The sequence below is a fragment of the Sylvia atricapilla genome, chromosome 17, assembly GCF_009819655.1.
Source record: "Sylvia atricapilla isolate bSylAtr1 chromosome 17, bSylAtr1.pri, whole genome shotgun sequence".
NCBI lineage: Eukaryota > Metazoa > Chordata > Aves > Passeriformes > Sylviidae > Sylvia > Sylvia atricapilla.
Window position 1 is genome coordinate 8,169,297 of NC_089156.1, and position 17,612 is coordinate 8,186,908.

Consider the following 17,612-nt stretch of genomic DNA (forward strand, 5'->3'; position numbering starts at 1 on the left):
CTTCCTTTGTCCTCTCTGCCCAACTCAGACTTCTTATAAACACTCTGCTGCTGCCACCAGGCTCTCTCCTCAATCCCATATAAAGCATCTAAACATCGTGGATTTAATACTCCCATTTTCAGTGCTAAATCAATGTTCTTTATGCATTTGTTCTTGGAACAGTGCTCTATTTGAACCATAATTCCTCCCACATGCCATAAACTTGGTTCTGTTTTCACTCTGATAGGAATTGATCATTTAAAGTAAGAGGGAGCCCGTGACTACTGTTCAAACATTTCAAGGCCATTGCTGGTTAGTCAAATGAGCTTGTACACCACCTCAGCAAAGTGCTGTGATTAGCTTTCTGGGCTACAACCAACCTCGCAGCAGCAGCTGGGACAAGTCAAGATGAGAGAGCTTCTCACTACAGTTTTGGCAGGCAGTGGAAGAGTTTACCCAGTTTATGGCTGATCTCCCATTTGGTGGTTTACTCCTCCAACCACCCTGTATTTGTACATAGGTAGAAAGAAACATTCTGCTGCGTAACTGAATTTGACCAAAGATTAAAGCTGGTCTCCTGTGAAATACACTGGAGCCTATTAAAGAAGGGATTGTTTGCCAAACGTTGTTGTATATCCTCCCAAGACCATAAAAAACATTGTTAGCTGAAGTGATAGTGGAAAAATATTGCAATCCTCTATTCTGCTCCTTAGCACTACACTGCAACGTGACAGCAAACCCATAATGAAATTCATGAAGAGCTCTGCAGCAGTTACCTTGAAAACTTTTTATATTGCCCTACATTTCCAGGTAACACTGTGATACTCAGCCTTTGTCCAGCAGCAGCAACACCAGCTGAGGCAGAGAGATAGTCAAAACAAAACAAAGGTACCTGGATTTTTAAATGTTAAATACTTGCAGTACATTTTCTAATAGTCAAGGATAACTTTCTGTATTTACATATTATTATCTGAATAACAAATAGCTTCAAGGGTACAGCAAACTGTTCTGTGCAAATGGAAAAGGGTGAGTTTACTCTTATGCATTATTTATTGAAAATAATTCCTTTGATTTCATAAATTCCACTGCTTTTCCCTTCTGTCTGGCACGGGCTCAGTAGGCAATAGGAGAGGAGCTTCAGAGGAGGTGCTGTCTTCAGATTTGTAACCTGCTGTTGGATATCTGGGCTGCTACCATCTCACTCCCTGCAGACACGCTGGGATTAATTATTCCTTTGCCATAAAGAACCTTTTCTGGGATCTTGATGCATCACCTTGAGTGGAAAAGCACTTCTTTAATGGGAAAAGTGCTCGCAGCCTGTGCTGCTGGAAGTGCAGCTAAATGGCTTCACGTGGCTTGCTGGAGAGCAATGACCCTTGGTGGCAGCAGCAAGGAGTGGTGCCACTGGGCAGCGGCCAATTTTGTGAATGCAGCCTGGAAAACATCTTCTGGCTTTCTGGATGGCTCTTTGTGAACCTTCCCCTTCTGAAATACGAGGTCTTCGTTTTGGCAAAGCAGAAACGTGAGTGTGTGTTCTCTGTCCCCCACAGACAACAAGGTTCCCAGAATTAAGTTTTGAAAAAGTTGCACAAAAGGTTGTGTTCTCCTGAATGTATTTTTGCTGATAAGATCTTCAAATCAAACTGACGCAATGGCTTTAGTTTGGCCTCTATTTCATACTGCTTCATCAATTTCACCAGTTTTTATATTTCACTTAACTTCAAAGAACTCTCCAGCCTCAAAGCAGAATTTTCAAAGACTGCCTTTTTGGCTTTTGTTTTTAAGAGAATTCTTCTCTAGTTTTTACTTTAAAAGGATGCAAGCTAGGAATCCAGTTGGAACAGAGGCAAGGATATTTGCAAAACCTTGAGAATCCCTAAACAAGCCATTTGTTTTAATCACCTGAAATGAGGCAGAATACGTGTCACTTGGAATTTAGCTGAGCTCCTCCTTAAATTTAAGTGCAGCACCATTAAAAATAAAGTTGCACAGGGGATCTGTTTTCTTTGGGGATTTTTGGAAAGCATTTGAAAGCAGATTTCAGCCTCTCCATTAATTTCCAATGAGCCTAATGCTTTGTGATGCAGCAAGCATACAGCCAGAGGCAGATCCGGACAGGCACACTGGGGGATAGAGTGGAAATTTTTTACAGATGGTATTTCAAAACATATTAGTGACTCGAGTTAAGTTACCAAAAAAAAAAGGCAAAGACTTTTTACTACAGAAGGATGTGAGCACGAGCTTTGAGCCGTTTTTCATGTTAATAAAGAGGCTTGTTTTAAAAGTGATTGAAACTAGTTTTAGCATTTTTATATGTATAAATCAATAAGGGTATTAGACATAATGGCATGTTTCTGGTATTGTTTGCCTGAGGAAAGCCAGAAATAGCTCACTGAAATAGAAGGCCTCTTATTTTATGTGTGCAGCAGCTACTTTTGAAGAGTATAATAATCCTAAATACAAGGGTTAATATTCTCTACAAGTAGAGTCATCTTCATGCTGCATATGTTAACTATGCATATATATTGTGCTATCAGTCACTGATTGACAGTTCTCAGGGCTCTCTACTATAAATATAAAAATAATTTGTCATAGAGAAAGGAGGAATTAAACCAAATAGAGCAAATGTGTTATAAAACAAAAGCACAAACATGTGTTGGGTTTTTATGTGCAGAGCAATTAGTCACAGTTGTACTGGGCTGGGATTTAAAAGAAGTAAAAGAACAAAAAATAAATCTGTGATTCTCAGGAAACACTTGTCCAATGTGTGTTATTGAAAATCCATGGGGACCTTTGACTTACCTGTGTCCAGCTTGAAAGGGCTCTCTCCTTCACAGAAATATTACAGGACAGAAATTCCTGTAGGTTTGGTCTTTCCTGTAGGAAATAGGACAGTGAAGAGAGAGTCCTAAGGTATAAAAGACAGTTATTTTGGGAAGGCTGCTGCTGTTCTTCAGTCTGCAAATCCTACAGATATCAAATCCAATTGCCCAGCCTGGGAGTGTGGGAAATTCCCATGACCAGATGTGTTCTGGAAAACTCATTGCACTTTGCAATCACTTGTTTGTGGCTGACAAGGAAAAAGGATATTTTTCCTTGATACAGGAAGTGTTTGAGGTTAGCTCAGGTACAAGGGCTTGGCCTGGTTTCTTCCTGATGAGTGTGGGGATTTCTTTCTTAGACTTTTGGATGCAAAATAAGAAAAAATATGTCAAGGAGCATGTGAAAGAAGCTGGGAATTCCCACAATATAGAATAGATTTAAGGTCTCACTTTATGAGAAAATGATCATCAACATCATTGTGTACAAGAAAAGATGGAGAAAAGATTATTTTAGTGGATTTCCTCAGAGGTAGAGCACCAACAGGAACTGTATCTTGTACCTGCACTTCTCCAAACAAATTCAGGAAGAAGGTGTTGGTTTTCTGCTGTAGGATATTTCAGAATGGAGGCTGTTCCATAAGGAACACAGACTGTGAAGAAGGTACCTTCTGGTATCACCATAATTTCTAGGCTTTTTCTGAAAATGGCTTGTTTTTCTTTTTACCTTATGTGAAATACAGTGTGCTGTTTTTCTCAAGGTGCACAGAGCATCAGTGTTCTGTTCCACTGCTCGCTTGTTCACAGTTGTATTTCTATTATATGTTCTCAGGGAATGCTGTCTCTGAGCTGCAAAACAGGGGGAGAAAGTAAGAGCAAGCCTTGAACTCAAAAATTTTCCATTCAGGTTTTTGGATAGGGCAGGAAAAGCCACCCTCAGCAGGAAGAGAATGTTGTGCCATAATACAGTTAACATCCTCTGCTGAGAAGGAGAATTAATTAGGAAGGAGTTGGAGCCTCTGGCTGACAGATTCATGATCCATGAAGCTAATCAGTTTTGTGGCCTGTCACTGCTGCAGAGTGGTCAGCAGCTGGATCCCACACAGGGAACGAGACATTTGCAGCCTGTCACGTTTCCTCTGTTGTGCCAGTGTGGAAGAGGAAGGTAACGTTGGTTTATTTCTGCAGCTCAAAAGTTACTATTACATCCAGCACTAGCTGTAAAGCCTCAGTGGGTTTCTGGAGAAAGAAGTCAGGCACTGAGCTAGACACTAAATTTAGTGACTTAGCTGTGGTAAATCCTCTGTGCCCATCGAAATCACAGCAGCATTTAGGTGCTAAAAGGTGACCGTGTAGGTAGGATTAGTCTGAGCCTTTGGTTTAACAGGGCTCAAAATACATATTGACCTGGTGATTAAACGTAGTATTTGTTAGCATTAAAGAGAAAGAGTTCAATAATCTTTTAAAATATTCATCTTTGTCCTTCCATTGATCATGTACCCAATAAGGAGCTGTTCCAACTTGTTCTCCTGCTGTGGCTATAAAACATGAACAGAGATCACTCTGAAGCTTTCAAGGTACAGAGCATGTTAGGGTAGAGTGGTTGGGTTTTTTTTGGCCTGAACTGCAGATGTTTCTTCATGCCCAGCAATTTCATCATCAAGTTTGTGAAGGAGAGAAACCTTCAGTCATCTCCATCCCAGTAGTTCATTGAAAAAACATATCTTGTATTAAACACTTTAAAGATTCATGAAGCAGCTTTAATTTTGTTTGCATTTCTTCCTGAAGGGTAAAGCTGTCAGAAATCTCTAAATGCATTGCTTAATCCATTTCCAAACTCAGTATATTAAGGTTTGCGAGCAAAACTCATTTTTGGAGTTTAGCAAGTTTGCAGACAGGAAAAAAGGGCAGGGGAAATAGAGCAGGGAAGATTTTTCTTTTTTTGGTTTTTTTTGGTAATGCCCTGAACTACCTGCATGGCTGCAGTGACAGTCCTTCACAAAAAATAGTGCAGCATTTATGGACTGTAAGAGCAGCCTGATAAATAGAGGACTTCACGTGTTTCTCTTGGATCAGATACAAATAGACTTAATACATCCATCAGGGAATGAAGGTTCAGACAGAAGAAAATTTCCTTCCCTTTAATGCCTCCAAGCTTAAAAAGTTGCCATGAGCAGTTTCATGTGCAGCTGAGTACCTTTTGTTTTCTCCTGCCCCAGTTTCTGATCTTTGACCTTTTTATGTTAGTACATGATTTTTTTTTCCCAAGTTTCTGGTCTCACACTGAAGAGCTTTTCCCGTTTTCTCATGCCTGCAAAGCAGTGCTCACAGTTGGGCTAAGGAGGCTGGCTGGGAAATGTTCATTTAAGAAGCCAGTTCAATGTAAGGGAAAGAATGAGTGAAAATCATCTCCAGAATAGAGAAAAATGATCTGAAAGGAAATACCTCTGGGTTGCCAGCCAAGCTCTGCAGTAGCAAATACAGAGAAGACTCAAAGACCTTTCCCAAGACAGCAGCAGGACGGCCCAGGTTTGATGCTTGGCATGTTGAATGGAAGGTGCCTGAAGGGCTGTTTCACATATCAGGTCTAACCCACCCTCAGCTGGCCCCTGGGGGTGATTAGCCATGGCATTGTCAGCCTTTGCTGGAATTCCTGCTCCTGGACACATCCAGCAGTGTGTCCCTCTCCAGGGTACCTGTGCACCCTGGAGACCTGAGCTCCTCTGCTGGTTGTACTCTGTGGGCCCTGCTGACAGTTCTGAATGCTGAGTTAAAATCACAGGAGCATTAAATGTAAGCTATGCCTGCCCAGCTCAGACCATCTTTAGCTACCACAGAGGTCAAATGTAGACTCAATTCTTCCTCAATTCAGGAGTGTTGGATCTGAAATTGTCCTCCCTCACCTGGTGCCACAGTCCACAGCGTGGTCAGACCTGGTGCAGAGAAGTGGAGACTGTGGTGGGAGCTTTAAACACTCAGGCACTGCACAACATCAGGGCTGAAAAAGGGATGATTTCTAAATTTCTCCCTACGGTTCTGCTGGCAGTAAGGCTGAAGGATTATAAAGGTGTGCCTTGCTAGTGCCTTTTGTACAGTTTGATTTCTTCACATTCTGGTAATTTTCTTCTCAAAAGAAGTCATAGAAGTGGCTAGTCTTGTGCTAAGCTGCTCCATCATTAACTCATAGGTTTCTTGTGATGGTTTCCTCTGTGTCCAGGCTGCTGCTCCAACCATTTTCTGCAAGGATGCCCTTTGCCTCGTTGGAAGTCAATAGGCTTCTTACAGCCTTTTTCCTCTGTAATGAACTGTCCCTGCTGCCTTGCTCCAGGGCCAGTCAAGGGCTGCTCCAAGGAGGACTCTGTGAGTTCTGACTCTCCTTCTGTCACCACTGGCTGACCCACTGCAGAGCTCTGGGTCATTGTCAGCCTCTGCCTGAGCAAAGGTGGTGACAGCCACGGGTGTGCTCTGGCAGCGTGAGGCTTCCTAATGTCACTCTTTGGCCAGGAGTGTCAAACTCTGGTTAGAGTTTCTTGGAATGAAGGAAGTATTAACTGTAAATTGCTGTGGCTGGTGTCTAATTAGAGAACACTTTGGGAAGAACTCAGGCGACAATCCAGAAAAGCACTTAAGCACCCACTGATTTTTAAGGAAAGACACCTTAACTGGGATTGCTCATGCTCTCAAACATCATCAGAAGTGTTTGTTAGTGGACCAGTAATTTCTCCTGACAACCTCAGTGCATCGATCTCATTTTCTGAAGCGACCTAAGAAGTTGGGGGTTCAAGGTTGACTTGAAGTCTGCAGGAAATAAACCCTTAAATCACTGCTGTGCTTTGGAAAGTGCTCAACTGGACATCTGCTTTTGCTGTTCTTCATCCTCACTGCAATAAATAAATTTATGACATCGGTGTGCTCTAGAGGAAAATTGCATTCAAAAAAGAAATTCAAAAAAGAGGGCTGTGATCAGAGCATTCATACCTCCTGAAAACCTCTCTCCTTGTTCCAGGCTTATTTTTAGGCTGTGTAAGAAGTTTTACACAGTGGTCCTCTGGGTGGCACAGGCCACCAGCAAACTGCCAGTAAGCAGCTATGGTAATCAATGGCAAGTGCTCAGGTCTCTGAGGAAATAGTGCTGGGATCAGGAATTAGGAATAATTACACTTTACTAGAATTCATAACTGACTTCCAGAGGTTACTCAGCAGTCAAGCATTTGTCACCTGGCCTATCCCCATGACTGCTGAAAGTGGGGAAAAAAGGGATTGTTATGCCAAAGTAATGAGCAGAGAGGTCAGAAAGTTTGATAAGAGCAGGAGAAGTCATTTTCTGTGATATCATTAGCAGTATTTTAGAGAGCAAGTTCAGTAATTGCTATGGTAATTCTGAATGGCTTTTGACTGTGAGAACACGTAGGTAGTTTTTAAAATTAGCCTCTTTGCTGATGGGAGAGAATCCCACTGAAAAAGGCAGTATGGTGTTACAGGGGGCCATGGGCTGAGGGCTTGGGAAGCAGAAACTCTGCTCTGTGCTGTGTAACTTCTCCAGGCCTCAGGTTTTTTCTTCTCAAAATGATCTGTGGTAAAATATATGTATCAGTGAGCAGCACAAAAGCAAACTGTGAATCAGGATGTGGCAGCCCAGCAAGGCAACCTCTCAGAGGGAGCAGAGCCGTCTGCAGATACTTCAGCAAGGGCAGGCCTGCACACCAACCATCATGTGTTTGTTATTGCTGCACGAAGTGTGCAGTCAGAAAGGGTGCTGGGTGCTCTCTCTGTGGGCAAATACAAAATCGCCTTGAGCAAATGCTGGTTTTAAAGTTCCAATGCAGTTGTGAGCTAGCAGGGAGCTGCTGGTGGTTCCCCTGGGAGCACAGCCAGGGTGTGGCATTGGAGGTCTTCTCCAGGTTGTTTTTGAGCAGGCATTGATGCTCCTTAGGTTTGCAAGAGATGCTTTTAACCTCACGGGCAATGAGAGCTGCTAAAACCTGTGTACATGCACACACCCTGTGTTTTACACTGGGCTGATGGAGAGGGTGCTGCTCCAAACCAGGCTGATTCCTTTGAGCCTTTACAACATCTTTCCTTGGGGTTAGAAAGGGCAAAGTCTGCAAATCCCTACACGGATGGAGAGCAAGGAGAGGAGGATGCTCTTCAGTCTGTTTTGCCTCCCAGTGGCTGCTTGGGTGTTTCGATTGTGTCTTTCCCCTCTCCAGGTGCAAGCAGATGACCTACCCCGACGACCTGCCCCAGATCTCCGTGGTGTTTATATTCGTGAACGAGGCTCTCTCCGTCATCCTGCGCTCTGTGCACAGTGTGGTGAACCACACCCCATCCCACCTGCTCAAGGAGATCATCCTGGTGGATGACAACAGTGACAACGGTGAGCTTTTGTCACCTTGCCTCTAAGCGCTGTGCCTCCTGTGACTTCTAAGTGTGAAACGCGAATGTGTTTGTTGATGAGAGGGTTGATTGAGCCATTTGCACAAAGCTGTGAGTAAATGTTGACTGTTTGTATAAAAAATAAACGTGATGTGGATAAACCCTGCTGATTTCATTGAAATCCTGGCGGAATGAATGGCATTTGTGTAGGCAATCTTAATAGGACACATTTCTTCAAATTTTCACATCCAGAGGAATATCATCATCAATGGAATAAAAGTTTAAATTCTTTCCTGCTTCCGAGGAAAAGTGAGGCAACAGATTCCCCTTAGAGATAGTTACTACTCTTTTATTTGGCAGCACATTGTTTCTTTATGATTTAATCCAAAATCAAAATATTGGTGAGCATATAGGGTGCTAATGCCAGCATATTTCACAATACAGTTATGTTTGAAGATTCTCAGGACACAAGGCATTAGCAGTGTTGTCGTGCTTAAATTTGAACATTCCTACATTCCTAGAACTGGTACATCTTCTAAAATCTTATTTCTTTCCAATAAGCCTAAAATTTAGTGTTTCCTCCTCAGATAAACAGCTTTAAGTTCTTTCAGTTTTAAGTTGCTCTCACTCTCTGAGATCCCTGAAAAGAAGGGAAAGCTGAGAGAAGAGAGAAGTCAAACAAAAAAAAACTTCCGAAACCTATAGATTTAGGAAAATGTTTATGCAATTCAGATTTCAGTTATGGCAGTGTAACCTGTGGAGTAATTACATGAGATTGCAAAGTGTTTGAGTCAAGGCAATCCTGAGGAGAACTGAACTCATCATTTCTCTGAACTCTTATATGGCTTTTCTTTGCCACTCTTCTAAATAACTGGAGATTTATCAAGTCTTTGATTCCAATGATAATGATTCTACTGTCTAATATAGATCAGAAAAATGAGGCTCTTAATGCCCTGGAAGCTTCTACTAGTTTTTCTGATAAATATGTTTAGGCAAAAGCCACTTTATGAATAAGTTTCAGTGTAAATGAATTACCAAACTACATTGATGTAAAAAAAATTGAGAGACCATTTTGGTAATTTGCCTGTTTATAAGCCTCTTGAAATGAAGCTGAAAAAGGGTGAATGAGTTCTGCTCCATCTGTGATTGAATGCCTGAAAATGAACAAAAGAGAAGTCTATTTGAGATCTTCAATATCCATTTAGTTAAAAAGGAAAGAAGCTTGGTATTGAGGAATCTTAATTATATTTAAGGGAAAACCCTGAAAATTGAGGAAAATTAATTGTGATCTGAATAGCATCTTGACCCAAAATCCATTTAGGTTATTTTTTTAACTCCTACTGAACAGCATAAATCAGAAAAAAAATATAAATCATGAGACTGGCATGTTACACTTGTTTATGGTCAGAATTGCTCTTCCAGAGACCGGTTGTAACCTAATGCAAATCATCAGAAAATCAGAATAGTAGTTTTTTAAAAATGCATAGACAAACTACCTCTTCAATACTATGCTCAGACCCATCAGGCCATATTAGAGCTGGGCAAGCCTCTGGTGTGTGGGGAATTTCTCTGGGCTGGAACCCCTGGAACTGGTCTGTGCCTCAGCTGTGGTACTGGGTTTGTGCCTGTGAGACTCACCAAGGGTTGGGGAATATTTAATGATTCCTTTCCCTCTGCATAAATAAATCAAAGTAAAACATAACATTGTGAAGCCTTTCTCATTCTAAATGTTCATGTGGCTTGGTTTTTCTTTGTCCTGCAGTTGAGCTGAAGTTTAACCTGGACCAATATGTCCACAAGAGGTACCCAGGCCTGGTGAAAATAGTGCGCAACACCAAACGGGAGGGGCTGATCCGAGCCAGGATCCAGGGCTGGAAAGCAGCAACCTCTCCTGTGGTCGGGTTCTTTGATGCCCACGTGGAGTTCAACATTGGCTGGTGAGTGCTGCCTGTGCCCATGGTGCCCCAAGTTTCAGCTTTTATGTTGTTCAGGTTCTGTGCTGCCTCGGGCTGTGGTTCTGAGCCTCACGTGAAGTGTCAGTCAGCTCTCTTCACAAAGCAGGGAGACAAATCCTTTCCTGATGAAGACCAGGGACAACTTTTAGGCCCAAAAGCACAAACAAGGGTGGGCTGAAAGGAGGAAGAAGTAGGATTGGACCTCACAACCTGAAGCTGTAATTGGGCAATTAAACCCCACTATGCAAATGGACCAAAACTTATAAAAATGTAAGGCCTCCTGAGGGGTCGTCCATTTTGTGACCATTTTGGGTCCACCTTGGGTGTAGCCCTGCCCAAGGCCTTTCAATAAATACCTGCTTTATTCTCTAGCTCTGTCCAGTCTCTGGTCCAGGCCAGCCACCCCAAGGCATCACCCAGAGGGACAGTGGCACTGGGACACTGTGCCCTGGGGCTCCAGGGCTCCAGTCCTGTGGGAGAGCTTTGCTCAGCTGCAGGGATGAGGGGCTGCAGGCTGCTGTCATCACATCAGCAATTACTCCTGAATTGTGTTCCTGATCATTGCAACATTGCTGACAGGCTCCTGCAATGACTGCAAGACCCATAAAAAAGCTGTTGTGCCTGGTCTAGCACAGCTCAGTGGAGAGAGAAGTAATTGGGACCACAATGGCTGTGAAATCCCAAAGCAGTCAGATGGGGAGACACCATCAAGGAGGCTCTGAGGTTGGAGGATTTCGAGTGCTTTTTTTACCTCCTTGTCATTTTTCTATCATTTCTTCTTAGAAACTTGGATACCAATCTGATTTTCTCATAAATTTCCTTGCATTTACATTTGAGGGAAGCATTAAATCATTGCCTGCGTTTTTTTAAATAGGGCTTGAAATTAGCATGCCTTTCCCCATCCCCTTCTTGGTTTAATGGGCCAGAACTGCATTTGGAATAAACCTTTGTAGCACCACTTGGTGGCCAATATTTGGCATTGCTGGAAGTCGGGGCCATAGGAGCTGATCTGTACCATCAGCTGCAGAAGGACTTCTGGGGCCTTTGGCATGTAAAACATGCATTTTCCAAAGATAGGCTGGTATTTGATAATGATGATGCAGAGTTATGGTGGAAATGATTACGCTCTGCAATTCTGGGAGATATCCTCAAATTAAAACTAAAAATAGCTGTACTTACAACTAGAGAGAAACTTAATTGCAAAGGAGTGGAGTGTTTATTTTTATATGTTCATGAATATCTTTATAAAATGGAAGATGCAATAAAATAAGTCTTGTAGTGCACCTGCTTTATGTTCATTCAATTTTTTTTCCTTAGGACTATGTTAGGCTATAATAGCAGCTGTAGTAATTTTCTAGAAGCTTAAGGTTTAATTTATTTATTTGCTTTTCAAGCAAGTAGATCTTTCAAATTCTTTCAAGCATTCATCTAGGGTAATATCAGCTATGGGACAGGATCAGGGACTGGGGAGAGCATGTTCTGGGTGATGCCCCCAGTGTTTGTCCTACCCCAGCTGCAGTTTTCTGGGGCTTGAGGAGAATTTTGTTATCATTTTATAAGGACACAGAATCTGACTGATGTACTGTACCCAGGGAAGCTCAGCAATAGTGTCAGTAAGCAGGAAAGGGCTTTGTGGTTGCTTTGGGCTTTGTTAGGGTTTGTTTTTTTTACTGTACTGCTTTGCATTAATGTCAGAAAGGGTTGAAATCAGCACAGCAAGAACCTGGACTGCTCAGTAAATGAGAGTGTGTATACCCAAGATAAAAGGTTTGTGTGTTCTGCCCTCTGCCTGGTGCACCTTCCCTCCACCAGAGCTCCCAGGGCTCAGCTGTTCTGCTGGGCCAGGCTCTGCCCCTGCTCTGGGGCACTTGGTGCATCGATGGGGACAGCAAAGGTGCTACAGGAGCATCCTGTACCCCTTCCTTTCAGAGCTGCACCTTTCAGGGCTCAGAGTGTTCCCTGCTGGTGTTTCTCCTCCTGTTCCACTCAGCCTCTGTGGCTGCTCAGAGCCCTCCCCAGCCCTGCTCCCCCCACGAACTCCTGGATTTAATTCTGTCTACCTGTGCACATGTGCTTGCCTGTCCTCTCCATTTTCATCTCATCTCCTTTGACTGGGAGGAACTAAAGTCCTTCCATCTGGAGTGCTCTATTTTTTCCCCACCAGGTTAGCACTGCCCCCACCCCACAGCCCTATAAACTCAGGAATCAGGTGGGAGTCTCTTGTTAAAGCTCTGCTGTTCTGTTCTCCTACTGAATTGCACCTTGCATGAATATTTCCCCCCGTTTTCAATGCTTATTTATGTATTCAGAGGCCACATGGATTGCTCCCACTAAAAGCTGTCTATGGATTATTTGTGAGGCAATTAAAAAGAAGCCAATTCCTTTGCCACAGAAAAGAGCATTAGCTTACTGTTTGGTTTGTGTTCCATCTAAAAGTCAAGTGCCTGCAGTGCAATTTAGTTTCCCAATCTATGGCTGCTTTACCTGCCTAATCAGTTGGCAGATTAATTCATAAAGAATCAAAGAAAGACTTCATCACTTTCTCATGAAATATGCAGGATTGACAAGGAAAAAACTTCTTTAAACAATAGTGGCCCATTTACAGGTGGCTTTTTGCCTGATATCATACTATAGCATTTTATGGGCTCTCACAGCATTGCTCTCCAGGGACACTTCTTCTAAACTAAATTACAATCTGGTAGGATATAAAAAAAAAATACTCTACAACCTGGCAGGTCAAATTAGCTATTGAATTATTTATTTTGCTGTGCTTAATTGCTGCTTTTTGGCTTCTCAGGTGTAGAAATATTTTATTTCAGAGCAGTGATTTTCGACTGACCTGTTCCCCTTAAGGCTTTTGATAGTGTGAGCCAATACAGCTGCTGTGAGGGTGGAAGTGGAGAAGACTGCCTGAAAGGGAGGCCATTGCTATCAATTCTCAAATGGAATTTTAAATTAGAATTACAGGGTGCTGTATCTGTACATTTCATATGTAAAATTCTACTGTCCTGTTGCAATAGAAGCTGGTCTGTTTTTAATGGTTACTTGATGTCAATAGGACTCAGCAACCCAGCAGAACCAAGAAAAGCCCCTGTGCTTTCCTCTCTGAGGGTGTATTTGAGCTTGTTTGGTTCAGTTTCCCTTCACTCCTCTGAAGATTACAGCATTCCTGCTCTCACTTTTGGGTTAGAGCCATACAGTGTGCCTGAAGCCACCCCCAGGAGCACTGAGAGCAAACCAGCACACCCTGGGTGCTGATTGTGTTGCAGAACATGCAGAGCATTGCATAAACTCCTGTCTTTGAGGATGGGAAAGAATAACGTGACAAGGAGAAGAGACCTTCCCTACATTCTGTCTGGGAGCAGGAGAGAGATTGCAGAGATAGGGTGTTAATTCTCTGGGTGAGGAAAAGGACACATTGAGTGAAGGAGAGCAGAAATCAGTACGTGAAAGGCAAAACCCACAATATATTAGCAGCCATAAAGAGGATGCTAGGAGCCATAAAAGAAGACATAATGATAGAGTATTATAGTTGCATTCTGTCTTAGGAATTGCTTTTGCTCCTATCACAGAGGTATTATCAGGGCACTGAATGGAGCTATGCAGTCCTGCAGTAATTAAAATTTTTCCAGACAAAGGGCGAGTATCAATAAAGAAGCAGTGAAGTAAGAGGATTTAATCAAAAGATTTCAACATACCAGCCAGACAGAGCCTGACATGAGAAAGAGAAAGTGAACTATAACTTGAGTATCCATCAGATTGTGTCACACACATCCCATCTTTGTGGATTGTTCCTGAGGTGGTCAGTGTTTTAAAAATATACAAAAGTGGTGTTTTAATGAACTAAGAAGAGTTAAATATCAAGATCCCTAGGCTTATGGATGATCCTTTCTACTGTAAGGTGTAATGCAGTAAGCAATGGGTTCTCAAAGAGGTGTGTAAAGGAGAAAGTGGTTTCCTCCTAATCTTCTACTGACTTTGGTTATCCCAACTACTCTGTAACAGAGACATGGTTGTGCTTTTTTGGGGCAAAGCCACATGGTCTTTGTCCCCCTGAGAGCTCCCTGGGAACATTTCCATGCAATGTACTGGGTGCCAATCTCTACCTGTAGGTCAACTCCCCCCTTTTCAAGCTCAAGTGGCTCTCTGGGGACATGACAAGATCCAGGTGGCTCTTTCCTTCTAAATGAGAGAAGTGGTGAAGGTGAAATGACCTTTGCAGCCCTTCCCCTGTGCATGCTGCCCTTTGGAGCATTCAAGCACACCCCTCATGCTCAGGACACAGCTCATGGCAGCATCCCCAGGACCAGGCCAAGGCTGACCTGGGAAACCCAAATGAAAAGGGAAGATCATGTGTTTGTCTGTAGTTTTTCCTCATCCAAAGCCTTAGGATCACTTTGGTAACTTAATGGAATTCGTGTTTTAGATAGCAAAACCAGTGTAATCTGAGTGGGGCATGGAACAGAAGCCATGTGGGATCCATGGGACAGTGCCAGCCTGCACGCAGAGGATGTACCAGAAAAGCAGCTTCAACTGTTCATCTACCTCAACAACCTAGAATGTTCACTGAAGCATCCTCCTTGCTTTTCAGTGGTGCAGAAAAGAGCCATGGAGGTTTGGCAGCCAAAAAGCTGATCTTTAACTCTCCAGCAGACGTTGGTGCCACATTCCCTCTGTTCCAGCTGGGGGCTGTGGGTCTGACACTTCCCTGGGCACACAGGAATGCTGATAGAGATGTCAGGCAGGACAGATGGGGAACTTCTCTCTTCTCTTAGAGACCAAGAAAGGGAGAATAATATTTATTTCTTTTTCAGTTCCCTGAACACTTATTTACAGGAAAGGCATTCCACATTAAATATTCCACAGATGGCCTCAGTGAAGAATTATGTATGTCAGTAGATCTGCTTGTCTGCATCTGATAAATGTATATTGTCAGTGAAATGTGAGGTAGCGTGTAAAATCATTCAAAATGAGCTTTCAGTTTACACAGCTTTCTTTTTTCTTACATTTCACTGTTAAGTTTATACTTCATGGTACCTGACAGTGGTAGAGGCAGAGTAAAATACAGTGTTAAACCCACTGAGCCATAAAATCTAGCAGATGAGACCATGTTGTCTTTCATCTATGTCTTAGAAGGAATCTTCCCTAACTGCTTGGAAGAAAAGGAAATTCTGATCTGTGAGAGCAGGAAAAAGAAGGTTGGATTTTTCTTAATGTTAGTTCTTTATTTGTTATTTGAGTAAAAAGTAGTGTAGTGATAGTGGAGAAGGAAAAAAATAAGAGGCATGTTTATCTCAAAAGTACCCAGAGATCAGGGTATTTGGGTACCCACCTGGGATGGGGCAGAATTGGAGACATTCAATTCTCCAATTCCTGTCCATTTAGGAAAGGATTTACTTTTGAACAAATTTAGAAAAAGTGGCATTTGGGCTGCAGGGAGGAATTCATGGACAAATGCCTCATAGAGCCATTCTAACTAGGACCTGGAAGGCAATGTTTGCCTCTCAGAGGCTGCATGTTAGCAAAGCATCCCCGAAGTTGTGAAGGCCATTGAAGTGGCAGAGTTGGGCAGCAGAGGATCTGGCCTGGGGCATGCATGTGGATTCCCTTGGATTGAGTGCATTTATTCCAATGTTGTGCCTTTTTAAAAGTCTGCTTGAAGTCAGCAGGTGTTTTTACATATTTAAAAAGGTGAATTATATAATCATGGGCACTGAGGAGCTCATTACTAACTTCTTTTTATCTGTTTTTTTATCTGGAAGAAGCTGTTCTTTTTAGCATTGTGAAAAAATCAGGCTTTCCCTTTGGCATGAATTCTCCAGCAATCTGATAAGGATGTAAGGCAACACAGAGTTTTTGTTTGCTGTGGTTTCCTGTGGGGTTTGAATCAAACCAGTGTTAAATACAGAATGCATATATGTTCAGAGATTGACTTACAATGGGATTAGAGAGGCCTGTGTGATCACAGTGTGGCCCCTGCCTTTGCTCTCAATCTTCTTACAGGCTTATTCTGTACTCTGGCTCAAATTCTGCCTTCCAACTCTTTTCCTACCTCCAGTGTTTATCTTGGGAGCGTTTACTCTTTGAATCCCACAGAACCAGCATTCTGTAACTCCCAATAAAGTCATCATGGGTGCTCAACACCTTGGAAAATCCGCTGTTAATGAAGAAATCTTTCCACTGGTAGGCAAAAGCATTGAATGCAGGTGCTGTTCAGTGATGTGCTCAACAGACTTGGACAAATCAAAGTGAATAAAATTGAAGTGAAAATACCCTTTAGCCTAGTGGAGTCTATAAGAGAACTAAATTTATTGTCCTTTCTCTTCTGGTTTGATCCGTTCACCAACAATCTATTCAGAGAGAGAGGAGGACACTGACAAATATGCAGGTTTAGAGAGGATGGAAGGGAGAGGGCCTTCATATGTCACTCAAATTCCAGTCCAGATTGTCTGCTTGTGCAGACAAAAGTACAAAAAAAAATCCCCACTAGATGATGTGAAGACTTACCTTCAAAGCAGAATCTTTTGATTATTTTTAGTTTACTGAAATGCATCATATCTATGAATATGCCTTGGACAACTTTCCCTCTTACTCAAGTTAATAATCTGTTAACAGTGCTTGCTGCTCTTTGCCCATAAAGTACCTTGACTCGGGTGCAAACTGAGGAACCTAATATTTTTGCACCTATGGAAAATGGAGATGGATCCCAAAATTCACATCTGGCTGATGGCCCATATCAGGCAGGGCTGAATCCTGCCTCGCTGCCAGCAGTGGCTATGTGGAAAGACAATACTCCAGGCACATATTGCAGTCATCAGCTCAATGTGTTGGACATAATTGGACTTCAGCAACCTTTTCCCCTCTTATCCTTTCAGTCCTGTGAGCTTCCAGGAGCACCTGACTTCTGCAGATAGCAGAAAAAACGAGGCAAAGTGGAAAAATTACATGGAAAGAATGCTGGTGTCTGTAAAGAGGGTGGATAAATCTACACAATAATGTAGCAGTTTGAAATTAGGGGGAAAAAAATTAGAAATTACTTGGAAAGATTTAATCACAATTCTCTTAAAAATCTGAAGCAATTACATAAAGCCAGAGTGACCAGGAAAGTTGACAGAAGATTTGATGAATGTGCAGCTCAGCTCAGCCTTACAGAGTGACTCTGAGGCTGGGCTTTGCTGGCCATGAATAGCAATGAAAGCCCTTCATATTCCATGGATTACTCAAGATAAGCAATGCAAACACAGTGCATTGCCCAGTCCTGGTCAGACTCAGTCCTCCTTTATTGGCCATTACCTGGGGATGTTGGCAGGCAGAAAAATAGCCCCCAAGCAGTGCTGGCAGTGAGAGGGCACTGGCAGGACCTGGGATTTGAGTGTTCCTGCAGATCTCACAGAGATGAGCCTGGGCTGAGCCTCTGAATACCTCATTGCCTCTCTGCTGTGTTTTATAGGGCAGGACAGGCTGTGAAATCTCCCAGGTATGC

General features: G+C 42.6%; 1 protein-coding gene across 1 annotated transcript in view; it reads left to right on the plus strand.

Annotated features, from left to right (window-relative positions):
- The window catches only part of GALNT9 (polypeptide N-acetylgalactosaminyltransferase 9), a 122,567-nt gene that overhangs the window by 33,797 nt on the left and 71,158 nt on the right, over positions 1-17,612 (plus strand). Inside the window, exons 3-4 of the mRNA XM_066331476.1 lie at positions 8,009-8,175; positions 9,937-10,111. Of these exons, the coding sequence (XP_066187573.1) occupies positions 8,009-8,175; positions 9,937-10,111 (342 nt within the window). The remainder of the gene's footprint in view (positions 1-8,008; positions 8,176-9,936; positions 10,112-17,612) is intronic.